The 16,924-nt window shown below is 35.4% G+C and overlaps 1 protein-coding gene and 1 non-coding gene across 2 annotated transcripts in view; both read left to right on the top strand.

The window, feature by feature from the left end:
* Cyp4c3 (Cytochrome P450 4c3) overlaps positions 1-16,924 on the top strand; it is a 348,264-nt gene that overhangs the window by 273,342 nt on the left and 57,998 nt on the right. The window contains exon 5 of the mRNA XM_069842121.1: positions 10,755-10,870. Coding sequence (XP_069698222.1) covers positions 10,755-10,870 — 116 coding nt within the window. The remainder of the gene's footprint in view (positions 1-10,754; positions 10,871-16,924) is intronic.
* Positions 13,013-13,084, top strand: TRNAH-GUG (transfer RNA histidin (anticodon GUG)). Its single transcript has one exon. It is a non-coding gene; the product is annotated as a tRNA-His (tRNA).

Raw genomic sequence — 16,924 nt, 5'->3', positions numbered from 1 at the left:
TTCTTTCTTTCTTTCTTTCTTTCTTTCCTTCTTTTCTGCGGAAATAAACATGTAAGAAACTTAGTACTATACTAGCCGTACCCGTGCGCTCCGCTGCACCCGTTAGAAATAAATATAAAGTAATTACATAATTAAAATAGGACATTAGATCCAGGGAATATTCGTGTTTGATAGAAGGATAAATCGTTTAATATGTTACTTAATTTAAATTATATTTAAATAATTAAAATGGAATCATTTTGGTCCACAGAGCACTCATTTGGTGCAATGACAATTCCTTTAATATGTTTCTTAATTTTTATTACATACATCCATACTTTAATGAAGACTGACACATCATTTAGATTTAATGTGTATACTTTATTTTACTTGTTATATGTTTTCTACGTATTCAGTAAATGGCGCTTGGCCCATTATGGTTCTGAACCCTTCAAATAACTTAAATAACTTAAATTATATTATATCATATTATATTATATTATATTATATTATATTATATTATATTATATTATATTATATTATATTATATTATATTATATTATATTATATTATATTATGTTATATTATATTATATTATATTATATTATATTATATTATATTATATTATATTATATTATATTATATTATATTATATTATATTATATTATATTATATTATATTATATTATATTATATTATATTATATTATATTATATTATATTATATTATATTATATAAAAAGAGTGTTGATAACGGATGTACCCCGATAAGTAAGTTTTCAATTTGTTATGGGGGCTCTTGAATCTCAGGAGGAACAAATTTTATTTTACGACAGGGCAACATAATCTGCTTGGCTCATTACCCAAACTTTTTGCATTGCATTTAATGCATATGTATTTTAGCTCGATTCAATTGAGCATAGTTAAAATTTGGATTATAAAATAATGAAATGCTAAGCTAACGTATTATTACTGCATATTAAATCAATATACTCTCGTTGGTCGTTAATTCTCTGAGATAAACATTATTTTAAGAAATACAGGAAACGAATACACAGAATAGCCTATCAAGTTTTCTGTGCATAAGAAGCTATTTTAATCTTACCTGTCCTCAATTCACTCAGAAGTTACTGTAATAACATTATAGCATTATGTCCATACAGAGTAACTACACTTTCCAATGGTGAAATAATAATTAATTACACAAATCGGTTAATTTAGCTTCCGATATTGCTTCATACGAACACAAAAACATTTTCTGTAGGCTATGATTCATAGCTTTCGATTGTTGTTGACCAAGGCCCCTTATAGACGAAGTCATTTTATTTCATTATACGGCCTTAGATGGCAGTTATTTTAATTTTAAAACTCATTTATCTCATTAAATATCAGTCCTATCAAAATTGTTCAAAGACTAAAACTTATCGGAAATGGTTTTTAAAGACATTTTTTTATGTAACATTTTTCATAAAAATCAATAATAAGCGAGATATTTCGATTTATTTAATCCAGATCCCCTTATAACCCCCCTTTCAAATAATGTATTTTGAATGCCATATAGCCTATAATCTAAGTTACGATGAATTTAATTTATATTCCAATTTTCATCGAAATCCGTTCAGACATTATCGCGTGAAAAGGTAACAAACATACAGACAGATAGACAGACAGACATACAAACAAAAATTTCAAAAAAGCGATTTTCGGTTTCAGGGTGGTTAATTATATATGTTAGGACCAATTATTTTTGGAAAATCGAAAATTACTACAAAAAATTTTTTCGGCTACAGATTTATTATTAGTATAGATTAGTACCAATTTCCTCTAGAGTGTTTTATTACAAGCCTTTACCTTTACATAGTACTACTGCAGGCAATAAGAACAGTTACTTGTAGGTGTTTTTCCCAACGAGTTAGAAAGAGAAGGATATAGAGTGGCCATGTTGTCCTGTACAGCGCTCTTTGCGGTGCCACCGCGAAACACGCCAGATCTGAACCTTTGTAAAAATTCGTCTGCTTACAATGTTGTATAACGGAGGTAAGAACTACAAAAAAAAAAAAAAACAAACAAAAAAAAAACAAAGAAAAAACATGCCTGTTGTGTGTGTTGCATATAACTGCAATGTCAAAAGGAAAAAGACAACTGATATATCATATTTCATGTAAATTTTATGGAGTTAAGTCCATAGTTTTGTTAATTAGCAGCATTTTTTTTTTCATGCATAAATGTGTAACAACGCCCGGCATAAACAAAATAAATGGCTCACTGGTAATGCACTTAAACTAAATACTGATAAAAACCACTACAATTCCGTTTCACACCTAGTGAAAAACAAATAGCAATACAATATTAAAATTGTATTTCGACACCAGTATTCTTTATTTCTGCTCCTTCTGTCCTTACTGCTTATAGAAGAAGACGATGAGCTGTAGCTTATAAAAAGTAGGCCTATTTCGAAGACAAACTATTAGTCAAATAAATGGTTCACTAGTAATAAAGTTAAACTAAATACGGATAAAACCGCTACAATTCCTTTTCAAACCTAGTAATAACAATCAAATATTAAAATTGTATTTCGACACTCGCATCCAAAATAACGCAAAACTCTGGGGTAGGTCGTATTGTTGTTAGTATTTTGACTAGAAGGACATGAAAGAGCATAATTGAGCACCCACGTGCAATAATGGGGTAAGTATGAATATATTTCGTAACTACTTATCCTATTATTGTACGTGGGTGCTTAATTATACACTAATAATAATCTGTGGTGCCACAGCCCTTGAAAGGCTCAGACAGACCAGCCGGCTGCTGGCCTCACATTCACATTTCGATAATTATACTCTATTGTAACAAAAAAACTGAAAGCGTGTTTTGTCATGTTTTACCCAAGTTACAAGCTTGGAGGTAAAGGTTGTTTACTACAGATAGGGCCTACTTTCATTCTATGTCTTATGGTATAATAAATAGTTTTGCAACGTGTAGAGACTGGGAAAACAATTTAATAAAATCATCCGAATCATACTCGTTCATTTTATAGGCAATCTTGCAGGTCGCATTTAAAAGAACCTAGGAATATTAACATTTTCTTCAGTATATTTGCTAGGACTTCTTGTCATACTACATGCTTAGGTTATTCTTTTAAGCATTCCTTCTAGGAATAGCTTCTAGGAATTTAGCGTACATAAGTTTAGATTAAGTTCCTAGCACGTATTTGACGAAATACTAGGTTTTTCCACTTCAGTTTAAGTGATTTATGCAAACGAAATTTAAACAGCTGACGATTGTAATGTCACTTATCGCCACGCCCACTTTGTTTTGGGCGCATAAGTTCATGGCGGACGGTCGTTCAATTTTCGTCAAACATGGCGGCGCAATGACCACTCTATTGCCCGTGTGCACCATTCTCGATTAAAATTTGACCATTGTTAAGTCGGCACTTGACCATCTTCAACGCCAATTTGCGGAGTATCAATCTCGATCAAAGTGAAACAAGCGAGTTGATGATGATCAAATTTGATCACGGGTGTGGGACCGATTATCTTGAATTGAACATGGTCAAATCGAGAAAATCAAAATGACGGCACGATTTGACGTACTTGATGGAATTGAAGATGAAATGATGTATCTTGAACACGCAAATCACTGCGGAAATAACAGAATTGGTGTTATTGTAGAAAGAGAAAGTTTGTAGATGAATAATAAAAATGTTCTTTTTTCTCAAAATAGACAAAATGTTATATATATGTTTCTGCTTTGGAAGATCGGGACTTTACTTGAGGACAAAATATTATTTAGGCCTAACTGTCCAATTTTGTTAACATAATAATAAAGTAGTTATTCTATGCCGGTAATAATATAGTAAAACTAAATAACCATTGTAGAATGCGAGATTATCACTTATTAGCTACAGATTTGCCGTTTAAAACTATTAGGACCTACATGACATTTTGGACAATTAGGCTATTTACGCTTGAATTAAGAGAAATTACACGGATACCTTCCTTTCCCTCTTACTCCAAAATTCCAACCTTGTGAACACAAAACAAATGGATAAATTTCAGAACAAGGATAATTTCCTTTCCCTCTTACTCCAAAATTCCTTTTCGTATGCATGATGATGCGTATTCGACATACACAGACGAATTGCTTGTTTTTTTTTTTTTTTTTTTTATTGTTAGCGAGGTATCCGTATACTGAAATTTTCCCAAATAAATTATTGGCACTGAAACGTGTCTTTTCGTAAGCAAGATAATGAGCATTCGACAAACACATGCAAATCTGCTCTTTTTAGTAGCCTATTTCAAGATAATTGTCAGTGAGGTTCCCGTATACTGAAATTTTCCCAATTATTATTATCAATAATATGAAATAACCACGGTATAAATTACGTTACAAATTATGTGGAATTATGTAAACACGTATAACTCATGTGAATTGTGAGGTTAAATCCAACCAGGTAGCCTGCTTTTCTCTTAGAGAACTTCCGTCAGTACTTTTATTCTGTAATATGGATGCAGAATTGCTGACGAGTTCTAAAGGAATTCCCACTTCGAACTGTGAGAAGTTCGGTGCTCTTTTCCTTTTTTCTTCCATGATTATTGAAACTTGTTATTTGAAAACTGCGAGGATGTTTGAAAGCAGTCCGACAAACAAAAACGAAGCGATAATTGACAGAGTGCGTTTGTTCGCTGTTTTATACGCGGTAACCTAGCGCTCAGATGATTCTTCTCAAGCGAGCGTACCGTCAGCTGACGGTACTGAGTTGATCAATGGAAAATGTCGGTGCACCGCATCTGTAACTTGATCACTGTCAAGAATTAACCATGTTTCCGTGATTGCTGATAAACGGGCTAGATGATCGAAAATAGTGCACACGGCCATATATCTTTCTCTTTCCAACTCGTTGGTTTTTCCCAACTTGTAAAATGGTCACTACCTGCTTTCAAAGAAATAGTCCCAAGAACTTCCGCACAATATATAGCAAACCTGTGCAGCATTCAGTCCTAGTCCTACTGCTCGAATACCCGTACTTTATAACTTCTATGCAAAATATCTTCCACGGGTGTCGAAAGTGTTTTGCTAAGTATAGAAATAAAAGTGCAAATAATTGAGAGGTTTGGGAAAAGGGATGCAGTAGCTCATCTCGCATCAGAATACGAGATTGGCGTTACGACTGTGCGCGATTTAATGAAAAATAATGATAAACTGTATAACATACAGTATGTACAGGAACATCATTTTATTTTTACTAACATTTTTAATATTAACCTGTCTATACCTTTAGAGAACCGGAAACACCGCTTGCTCCCCCCTCCAAGACTGGAGTTCGATGATACTGGCGTAAAACACAAATCACTCTACTAGGTATAAGAAGGAAGAAAAGTAGTTCTCCATTTACGTAAACTAGGAAATATCGCGATTTTGAGTTTGATAATTTTCATTAGGTTTTTCTTTAATCAAAGTACAGTACTGTATTAAGAATAAGTGTTTTTACTCACGAAGTGAGTTATCCATGCGAACGTATTCATTATGCAGTGTATATTATACTGTCTACAGCACATTAGCGTACAATATAGAGAAAGAAGTTAAATTGAAAAATAATCATAATATGAATATTTAAACACAATTTTGAAAATGGTGGCCGTTCATTTCGATACAGGCTTCAGTTCTTTTGTGCATATTATCGCACTATAGACTATTGCATCTAATTCCAATTGCCAGTTTCGTCCTTCGTACTAGTAACTCATGTTGAAATAATTCTGTACCTACTCTACGTACTGTAAATTCAATCTTCACTTCTGCACGACCCGAAAATATAAAATTACTCAGACATGCTATCTACTGTCCGTCCAAGTGGTTATGTCGCAGGATTGTAGAAAGGGAGGAAATCACGTGACAGTTAATTACTTAACGAGGCCCTTTTATTTAAGTTAAATTAAACAGCTGTAAACTTCCAATTCCTAAGAGAAATTAATGTTTTCAGAAAAGAGCTAAGACAGCCCAGCTATTACAGAGGGGCGAGCAGAAGCAGGTGGGGGAAATCGGGATGCGACGTAGGCAAACGGACAGTACCTGTGCGAAAATATGATTCAATATTGAAAGCTCTTTCGTCACTGGAAAACGCGAACATATTTCTGGAACGTACTATACTCAGTAACTCAGTACTGCTTACTATCTGCGGTCTTGGTTCTGTGTGGAGTTGGAACTTCCTTAGTAGAAGGGGCGGGAGTGAAGTACATTCAAAAACTCAGGTACAATAAAAATTGAAGTAAAAATAAAATGATGTCCCTGTAGATCTACAACAGGAGTCCTCTACTATCCCTGTCCTTCCGCAAGCAACCATCGTAAGGAATTTCCTTGGCCCTTATAAACCCGTCGTTGACAACCAGAACTGCAATGGTGAACTTCTGATCCACTATCTAGCATGCTAAACAGCACTATGGAGGAAATTATGAGACTGTAGTATGGATTAACCGTCTAGTCCACCCCCCTTCATTACCACCGATAATAGAGGTTCTGCTGTATATCACTTCGGAAAACGTATTATGTGTCTTTCACGTGTTAAATTTTATATTACCTTGTTAACATGTTTCGGCCTCCTATTGGCCATCTTCAGAGCTGGTTGTTGCTGGTCTTGATGCCTTTTGTTTTGTTTCCTGTTTTGTTAACACGTGAAAGACACATAATACGTTTCCCCATTCCATATTGTTCAGTTCCACTTTGCTTCGACGAATTCATTGAAATCCCACGGTTGCACTTTGAAGCCTGAATAGCTGTGCAACACTTTCAAGTCAGTAGGAAAAAGTTTGTTGTTTAGGTATCGTAATCACTTTAAGCTGGAAGTAAATCCCGAAAAGACAAAGTATATGATTATGTCTCGTGACCAGAATATTGTACGAAATGGAAATATAAAAATTGGAGATTTATCCTTCGAAGAGGTGGAAAAATTCAAATATCTTGGAGCAACAGTAACAAATATAAATGACACTCGGGAGGAAATTAAACGCAGAATAAATATGGGAAATGCGTGTTATTATTCGGTTGAGAAGCTCTTATCATCCAGTCTGCTGTCCAAAAATCTGAAAGTTAGAATTTATAAAACAGTTATATTACCGGTTGTTCTGTATGGTTGTGAAACTTGGACTCTCACTCTGAGAGAGGAACATAGGTTCAGGGTGTTTGAGAATAAGGTGCTTAGGAAAATATTTGGGGCTAAGCGGGATGAAGTTACAGGAGAATGGAGAAAATTACATAACGCAGAACTGCACGCATTGTATTCTTCACCTGACATAATTAGGAACATTAAATCCAGACGTTTGAGATGGGCAGGGCATGTAGCACGTATGGGCGAATCCAGAAATGCATATAGAGTGTTAGTTGGGAGACCGGAGGGAAAAATACCTTTAGGGAGGCCGAGACGTAGATGGGAGGATAATATTAAAATGGATTTGAGGGAGGTGGGGTATGATGATAGAGACTGGATTAATCATGCACAGGATAGGGACCTCTGGCGTGCTTATGTGAGGGCGGCAATGAACCTTCGGGTTCCTTAAAAGCCATTTGTAAATAAATCACTTTAAGCAGAGGTTTTGTGATACTGCTGATGGGAAATGTAGCAATATATGAGCGTTCAGAGCAGAAGTGGTGTAAGTCAAAAATGGGTAATGAGGGTTAAATAAACATTCTGTAAAAAACAGCGCAAAGAGCCAATTAATATTCAGTTTATTTAAACTATTAGCAGTCAGTGGATAGCAAGAAGGACATATTAATTGCTACTTTGGGCTGTATTGTACAGAATTTTTACTTTAAACCTCATTGTCCAATTTTGACTTACTCCACTTTTGCTCTGAACGACTCATATATTCACGACTAGCGTCGTTCATTATAGGCGCTATGTTCGGTTCAAGTTTGTCGAGTATGGTGAAGTTCGATATTCGCTCATGTTTGCTCTACAGAAGGAAGGCTGTCGTGTTTGTTCCACCTTGTTCTAAAATATTCGCCGTTCTTCACTCCCATCCCTTCGTGTTTTAACTGCTTAAGGATTCTTACATTGATGTTGCGATTAGTTTTTCGTATGAAATATGACTAAGTTTATAATGTATTAGTTATTTCTCTCATGTTCGAACATTGCTGAACACTAGTCACGACATTGTGTGTTTTTTTTTTTTTTGTCCTGTTATATTTATATTTTACGGCCAATGACTCTAGTCAAGTGCCACTGCATTGAATAAAATATATATTTATATTTTGCTTCTTTGCATTTCCAAAGTTCTTCTCTTAGACCTTGAATAAGTGATCATTCAAATTCATTCATTCATTCATTCATTCATTCATTCATTCATTCATTCATTCATTCATTCATTCATTCATTCATTCATTCATTCATTCATTCATTCATTCATTCATTCATTTTATTCCATAAATCTTACATGAGCAATGAAGCTTTAAGATGTGGAACAAGTCAAAATTTTGCAATATTACAATTATAATTTTTTACAGTTTTACAATTCAGTAATTTTATACAATTTTTACAATTTTGTGCAATTTTTTACAATATTTTGGCGAGATGTAGTGAGATGAGGTGAGGTCTGAGGATTCGCCAAAATATTACCCGGTATTTCCCTTTTGGTTGGGGAAAACCTAGGAAAAACCCAACCAGGTAATCAAATCAAAGGGGGGGGGGGGTAATCAAATCATAGGGGTTGATCCCAAGGACTCGCCATAGACCATCCGGCTTCAGTCCCACGGCTGTGGAAAACCTCTGTTATATTAAGATGCACAGCTTTGCATGGAAATGACTGAAACTATTGTTTTTTGTTATGAGCGATTTATGTTCTAAGCATGTTTATGTTCGGTTCTGAGCGTTCGAATTCAAGTACATCCTTTGTTAATAATTAGTACACCCCAAGTTCAAATCTTTATTCTGGCTGCAACTTAGTAACCGCAGAACACTTCATTCGCTGTCTCTTCTGTTTCGAGTTCTCCACACTTCTACTCCAAATTATCTTCGTTCCCGGTTTAACTACTTATCCTCCAATCACAATCTAAACACCAGGTCACAGGAGAGCCAAATCCTAGCAATTCCTGTCCATAGAACATCCCACTATTCATCCTTTTTTACTGTCTCAGTCCCCCGTGAATGGAATTCTCTACCTCAGAAGATTAGGGGCTGCCAGACAATAACCACTTTCAAGAAAAGGCTAAACGATTTCTTACGGGCGCAGTCAAATTTAAGTTATAATTGTGATCGAGATTAATAATTTAATTTAATTTAGGTATGGCTATTATTATTATTATTATTATTATTATTATTATTATTATTATTATTATTACATAATTATTTTATTGGTGTTGTGAAGATAAAAAGAATTGTCATTGTATTATATTAATTATGTATTATGTTGCCTTGTATTGCAGTATTGTATTGCTTTGAATTGTATTGTATTGTATTAATTATGTTATATTCATAGCAATGTAGTAATTTTCTATCATACTGGTTGAGTGGAAGAGAAGGCCGAATGGCCTTAACTCTGCCAGTTAAAATAAACCATTATTATTATTATTATTATTATTATTATTATTATTATTATTATTATTATTATTATTATTATTCAATACTTGAAGCTGTCCACTTGTTCCACTACCTCATTTAGAACTCGCATGTTTACCTTCTTTATTTTTCTTCGATAACCATAGTCTTCGTCTTTTTTAATTTATCGTCATCCCATACTGCTCCCATACTGCCGAATGGCCGTAACTCTGCCAGTTAAAATAAACCATTATTTTATCATCATTATTATTATTATTATTATTATTATTATTATTATTATTATTAAGTACTTGAAGCTGTCCACTTGTTCCACTACCTCATTTAGAACTCGCATGTTTACCTTCTTTATTTTTCTTCGATAACCATAGTCTTCGTCTTTTTTAATTTATCGTCATCCCATACTGCTCCCATACTGCCGAATGGCCGTAACTCTGCCAGTTAAAATAAACCATTATTTTATCATTATTATTATTATTATTATTATTATTATTATTATTATTATTATTATTATTATTATTATTATTATTATTATTATTAAGTACTTGAAGCTGTCCACTTGTTCCACTACCTCATTTAGAACTCGCATGTTTACCTTCTTTATTTTTCTTCGATAACCATAGTCTTCGTCTTTTTTAATTTATCGTCATCCCATACTGCTCCCATACTGCCGAATGGCCGTAACTCTGCCAGTTAAAATAAACCATTATTTTATCATTATTATTATTATTATTATTATTATTATTATTATTATTATTATTATTATTATTATTAAGTACTTGAAGCTGTCCACTTGTTCCACTACCTCATTTAGAATTCGCACGTTTACCTTCTTTATTTTTCTTCGATAACCATAGTCTTCGTCTTTTTTAATTTATCTTCATCCCATACTGCTCCCATACTGCCGAATGGCCTTAACTCTGCCAGTTAAAATAAACCATTATTATTATTATTATTATTATTATTATTATTATTATTATTAAATACTTGAAGCTGTCCATTTGTTCCACTACCTCATTTAGAATTCGAACGTTTACCTTCTTTATTTTTCTTCCGATAACCATAGTCTTCGTCTTTTTTAATTTATCTTCATCCCATACTGCTCACAGCTGTACCTATATTTAGCTCCAGTATCATCTCTTCTTCTGCTAACATCACATAATCAGCTAATCTTATATTATTCAAAATGATGATTATGTAAGTAACTTATGATAGTGCATTTGATTGCAGAACTAATGGAGCGGATGATGGGTACGACGAAGCTGTGGGGTAGACGTGTAGGTGTGAACCGCACGTGGGTCGGCAGTATGCCCTACATGCTAGTCTTCCACCCAGACAGAGTCGAGGTACAAATTGATCCTATTCCGGAGCGCCGCCACGCGTCCTTTGTGTTGGGTTGCTGGACTGCATGATTGCTGTATAACAGTGGTTCCCAAACTTTCTGAACGACCTACTTTTGGGCGAGATGTTTGTTTGCGATCTCTTACTGCCGTCCCGGTATTTAAACACATTCCAAAAATATAAATCCCTGTAAAATCGAAAACGATAATTTCACTCAAAACCAGTTTAAACCACCAAACTTATGTGCCGGTACCTGCAAGGCGAAAAATCTTATGTGCAAACCTATTTGTTAATTCTCTGTGGTTTATTAGATTGGCCTTCCTTGCTGATACGAGAGTCACTCCAAAAGTAATGCAAATATATGTTTAATTAATTTTTTATTTACACCTTTGCAATTTATGGAGGTCATGGATACATCCTTCCCGCTTGTATTTAAATTTAATCTAAGTCGTTCCCGTGAATGCACCATGATAGCACTCCTTCAGGATGGTTGCTGTCACAGTGCTGCATTGGAGTTAAATCGCTCGCTTGAACTCGGTCGAATATCGCACGCTCGAGTGAGATAAGATCGTTCGTGATACGCTCGTAATAAATAGAAGCACAGTACAAGGTCATCTCACCGACATGTCTTATCTTGTATGGAAGGCGACAGATAAGATACACATATGTTTTGCTCACACGGTAAAACTAAGGCTTTATTTTCTGCGTTTATGACAAACGTCTAATGGAACGTACCAAAACAGTAACATGAAGTTATAAATAAAATAGTATGAAAAACTTCGATATACAGTTATTATTGTTAATTAATAATTATTCAATATTTGATTTATCACATATATAATATGATAGGTCCATACATAGTGTTCCGCCTATATACTGCGACAATGTAGAAACGTTTTACAAAATATTATTATACATATAGCAGTAAATTAATAACAATATTAGTACAGAGATAACGTCACAGAAAATATAATAAAACGAATAATCGTGCTGCACAACTGTTACAGACGCAAAGATTGATTCACTAATTATTAGAGATTATTATTATTATTATTACTAGAAAATTTGATACATTTCTTGCATTATCGTGATTGTGTTCTCCGTTTATAATAATTACATTTACATCCAATAACATCTATCAGATGTGGCAAAAACAAAATCACTCCTTTGTGGGGGGGGGGGAACCTTTACCTACAACACTTGTATTACATTTTAAAGCAAGTTTTGTAGTTGTACTATGGAGAGTTTAGTTAAACACTGCAAAGTTTTGGAATGATAAATATTTAGGATGTTACTACACAGTTCATCACTGTAACAAGAACGAATATCTAACGCTCGGCTTATACCGTTCGAGGATTTATCGCTCGCGACAATTTTACCCATCATGCATGTGCGCTTCCTATCGGATTATGCTATGAACTACTTGGCGCTCGAGTGAAAACGTCCGATGCAGACCTCTGGTTGTTGTACTTGACATTCGTCAGAAGTAACGTGCTGTTATAGAGTTCCTGTGCTGTGAGAACGAGACAGAGAAAAACATTCACAAGAGGTTGAAAAGGTGTATGGAGCTGCAGCTGTCGATCACAGTACGGTTAGTCGGTGGGCAAGCAGATTATCTGGTGAAAGAGAGCACGCCAATATTCTGGATACTCCTCGCAACGGCACACTCTGTACTGTACGAAGTCCTGACAATGTTCAGCGCGTTAACAACGTGCTTGTGGCTGACAAACGCGTAACAGTGAAATAATTGTCACTCCAAGTTGGAATAGGAGAAGCAAGTGTGTGCAGAATATTGAAACAGTTGAGGTTAAAAAAGGTTTGTGCCAGTGGGTTCCGAGGATGTTGACAGAAGCCCAAAAAGAAACCCGAAAAACAGTGTACAGTGAACTTTTGGACCAGTATGAGAATGGTGGAGATGACTTTCTTGGAAGAATTGTGACAGGAGATGAAACATGGCTCTACCATTTTGAACCGGAGACAAAAAGGCAGACGAAGGAGTGGCATCATGCAAATTCACTAAAGAAAAAGAAATTGAAAACTACGTCTTCGGCAGGGCTACTGTGTTCGATTCGAAAGGACTCTTACTTGCAGACATGCCACACGGAACCACTATTAATTCTGACGCATAAGTGTCGTGTCCCGTGGTAGCCGTGATCGTCTAGTGGTTAGGACATTGCGTTGTGGCCGCAATAACCCAGGTTCGAATCCTGGTCACGGCAGTGGTGAAACATTGTCACGGACGGGCGCATTTTTGTTAAATACATTTGTCCAAAATTACATCATAATATCAATATTTAGTCCGATTAAGCTTTTTCGTGGTAACTCACTGCGTATATATAATATTATTATATTTTAGACATCATGGAAATTTATATCAAAATAATGTTAAATTGTATTCTATTATACCGCAGCTGCGAGAGGTTATAAGCCTATCTGTATTTTTTCTGGACTAGCCTTATCTCTGTCGAATGGACACAGTTCGATTCTTTAGACGTGAACTCGACTGAGTCGTGTTCGACCACATCGGGAAAAACGGAATGTTCTGCTATTGTACGACAACGCACGGCCACATGTCAGTCACAAGACCACAGACCGATAAAAAAACTTGCATGGAAACACTGAAACAACCACCTTACAGTCCTGATCTGCCAGCATGCGATTACTATCTCTTTCGTAAACTGAAGAAATCCCTTCGCAGAATGAGGTTTGAAGATGACGATTCCCTTGTGCACGCTGCAAAAAAGTGGCTCAAACATGTTGGTCTAGACTTTTATCGTGCAGGTATACAGGCCCTCCTTCTAAGATGGCGTAAGGCAGTTGAAAGGGATGGAGATTATGTGGAAAAGTGAAATTTTGTTCCTAAAGGATGTATCTACATTCTGTTAAAAATAGTAAAGCTGTAGGATAAAATTGTAATGTTTAAATAAATGTTGTGCAATATAAAAAGTCCCGTCGCTCTTATTTCCGGCAGCCAATCACGTTGCAGATCGGCTACATTTAAACGTGTGCGTCTTGTGATTCGCTGATGATGACGTTATGCATTTTCTAAGGCTCGATAAATACTTAATATAAACGCCCACCATTTTGGCTCTTTCGTTGACGTTCGCAGAAAGCACACGAGAACGTTATTTGCCGCTCAATTATTTGCTGAATTACAGTGCGTTTGATTTATTATAAGAACTACGACATGATAATGTTTAACAGTGTCGCAAATAGATTCCTCGTCTGGTAGCTCGGCAATGAAAGAACAAAAATGGCGAACGATACTATCTACCTAGACTTTATAGAACCTTCACTTCCTAAGACGTAACCAAAGAGGAGGAGTCACGCCTGGAATAACAGCGTCGCGACTATACTTTTGGAGTGACCCTCGTATATTTTTGTAAGGCCAAGATGTTAAAATAATAACATCCAGAGATAAAATCGACGAATTTTTGAGGAAACTTGATTTATGGTTGACTCGACAAAAGGCAATTTAATTAATTGCAGTGTGTTAAAGAACCAATGGAAAATTTGGTTACTTGCTGTATAATACGACAAATACTGAGTTTATTTTTATAGAGATGCAATTAAGTTTCCACAATTTTAAACAACAGCTTTTGAATATTTTCCGGAAGAAACTGAAAACTATTACAGTACGACAGCCACAGAAAGCTAGGCCTACTGAATTCGTTTTTAGACAGTTGCGTTCAACTGGCTGAAATTAAAATAAATACACACACATATTCAGGGTGTAACTAAAATGTATGTCAAAACTTTAGAGGCATATTCCTCTAATATGGAGGATGAAAAAATGTTATACGACCATTGGTCCGGAAACGCTTTGTTTCTTTGTTACAGCTCTTTTTCTACAACTCTGCTTACATTGTATGATGACGAATATTGACTTAAAACAGCATATCACATGAAAGTCTGTTTCACAGAAAATGCTCAAAATGGCTTCCGTTAGCATGGATACATGCATCAACCTGCCATCGTATCGAATTTCGGATGCGCTAATGTATCCTGTAGAATATCGCATTGTCTCGCAGCTTTCCAAAATACGGCCTCGAACACTCTCTACACCTTGTACCGGGTTTCATACACAAGCTCTTTTAAATGGCCCCACAAATAGTACAAATCTCGCGGAACCTTTGATTCAGAAGTCAACCAACAATGACACTGAAATGAGCAGAAGCTCCAACATTCATGAAGTACGTGTTTCGTCGCTTGCTAACGACACATGATGTACCAGAACAGGTAAGATGTACTCTAAAGACATTTTGCATCTTATTCTCATCTGCCAATACGTAGTGATTGTGAAAATTCAAATCTGATCACGTTGAATTTTGAGCACATCTTGAGATTTCCATGTGATATGCTATTTTTATTTCTTAATGTACCGCATCATACAAAGTAATCAGATTTGCAGAAGAAGGCCTGTAAAAGAAAATAAAGCGTTTCCGCCCAATGTTCATGTAATATTTATTCATCCTCTGTATGAGAGAAATATGCTGTTAAAGTTTTGACATACATTTTAGTTACACCCCGTATATACTTACTTACAAATGGCTTTTAAGCAACCCGCAGGTTCATTGCCGCCCTCACATAAGTCCGCCATCGGTCCCTATCCTGTGCAAGACCAATCCAGTCTCTATCATCATATCCCACCTTCCTCAAATTCATTTTAATATTACCCTCCCATCTACGTCCCGGCCTCCACAAAGGTCATTTTCCCTCCGGTCTCCCAACTAACACTTTACATGCATTTCTGTACTCGCCCATACGTGCTACATGCTCTGCCCATCTCAAACGTCTGGATTTAATGTTCCTAATTATGTCAGGTGAAGGACACAATGCGTGCAGTGCTGCGTTGTGTAACTTTCTCCATTCTCCTGTAACTTCATCCCTCTTAGCCCCAGATATTTTCCTAAGAACCTTATTCTCAAACACCCTTAATCTCTGTTCCTCTCTCAAAGTGAGAGTCCAAGTTTCACAACCGTACAGAACAACCGGTAATATAACTGTTTTATAAATTCTAACTTTCAGATTTTTTGACAGCAGACTAGATGACAAAAGCTTCTCAACCGAATAATAACAGACATTTATCATATTTATTCTACGTTCAATTCCCTCCCGAGTGTCATTTATATTTGTTACTATTGCTCCAAAATATTTTAATTGTTCCACATCTTCGAAGGATAAATCTCCAATTTTTATACATCCTGTATACATTTATTTAAATTCTGTATGTAGCCTACCTACTGATAGAATGTTGAAACTATATACTTTTTTCCCACAGCGTGAATCAAAAGAATGCAAGAAAACCTCGAGCTTGCAATAAGAAGCTCTTAAATAATTGCTGATAGCATTTCGAACCTCGTATGTATTTGTGCAAATAAGTTTCTCGTCTATGATTGTCATCAGAACAAAAGTAAGAAAACTCTCCTGGAAAATGAAAAAGGTACTAGTATGTGTATAAAATAGAGAGTCCAGATTTGAGAAGATACTTGTTCAAAACAGACACATTTATCGCATTGTTTTTTACTTTATAAACAACTGAAGCATTTCTTGTTTTTATTTTCAACGTTGTTTATGTTTATGCTTCTAACTAAAACATAAAAGTATGTTAATAAGGCATTTTTGTTTCTGTTTTATTTTGTGAATCATCTCGAGAACCCCACAACTCTTTACATGACTCCCTAGAGGGTCGTACCCACACTTTTGGGAACCACTGCTGCATAGCATGCCTGAGTTGGAGGTGAAGTAATTTTATGCACCACGGAATATGTATCGCTCAAGGTGTTGGGATTTTGGACGTCTATCAAAGGGATCATTCGGGTGTGTACTGTAGATACAAAATTCACCTCTTAAGACTTCCAATGATTGAATAGCATGCATAAATAATATAACATTTTCTATTTATTCTCCTCATTCCTTTTCCTCGTCCACTTTCAACTTGTAATAAAATTCTGCCTCACTCCCTTCTTTCTCCTCTGCATTCTTCTTATTTCTTCCCCTTCACTACGTCTCCCTTCTCATTCTCCTTTACTCCCTTATTTCTCTTCTGCATCTTTCTC

This window comes from Periplaneta americana, chromosome 12 (genome assembly GCF_040183065.1).
Source record: "Periplaneta americana isolate PAMFEO1 chromosome 12, P.americana_PAMFEO1_priV1, whole genome shotgun sequence".
Lineage (NCBI taxonomy): Eukaryota > Metazoa > Arthropoda > Insecta > Blattodea > Blattidae > Periplaneta > Periplaneta americana.
Note: the sequence above shows the minus strand (reverse complement) of the source record. Positions and strands in the feature narration are given on the sequence as shown.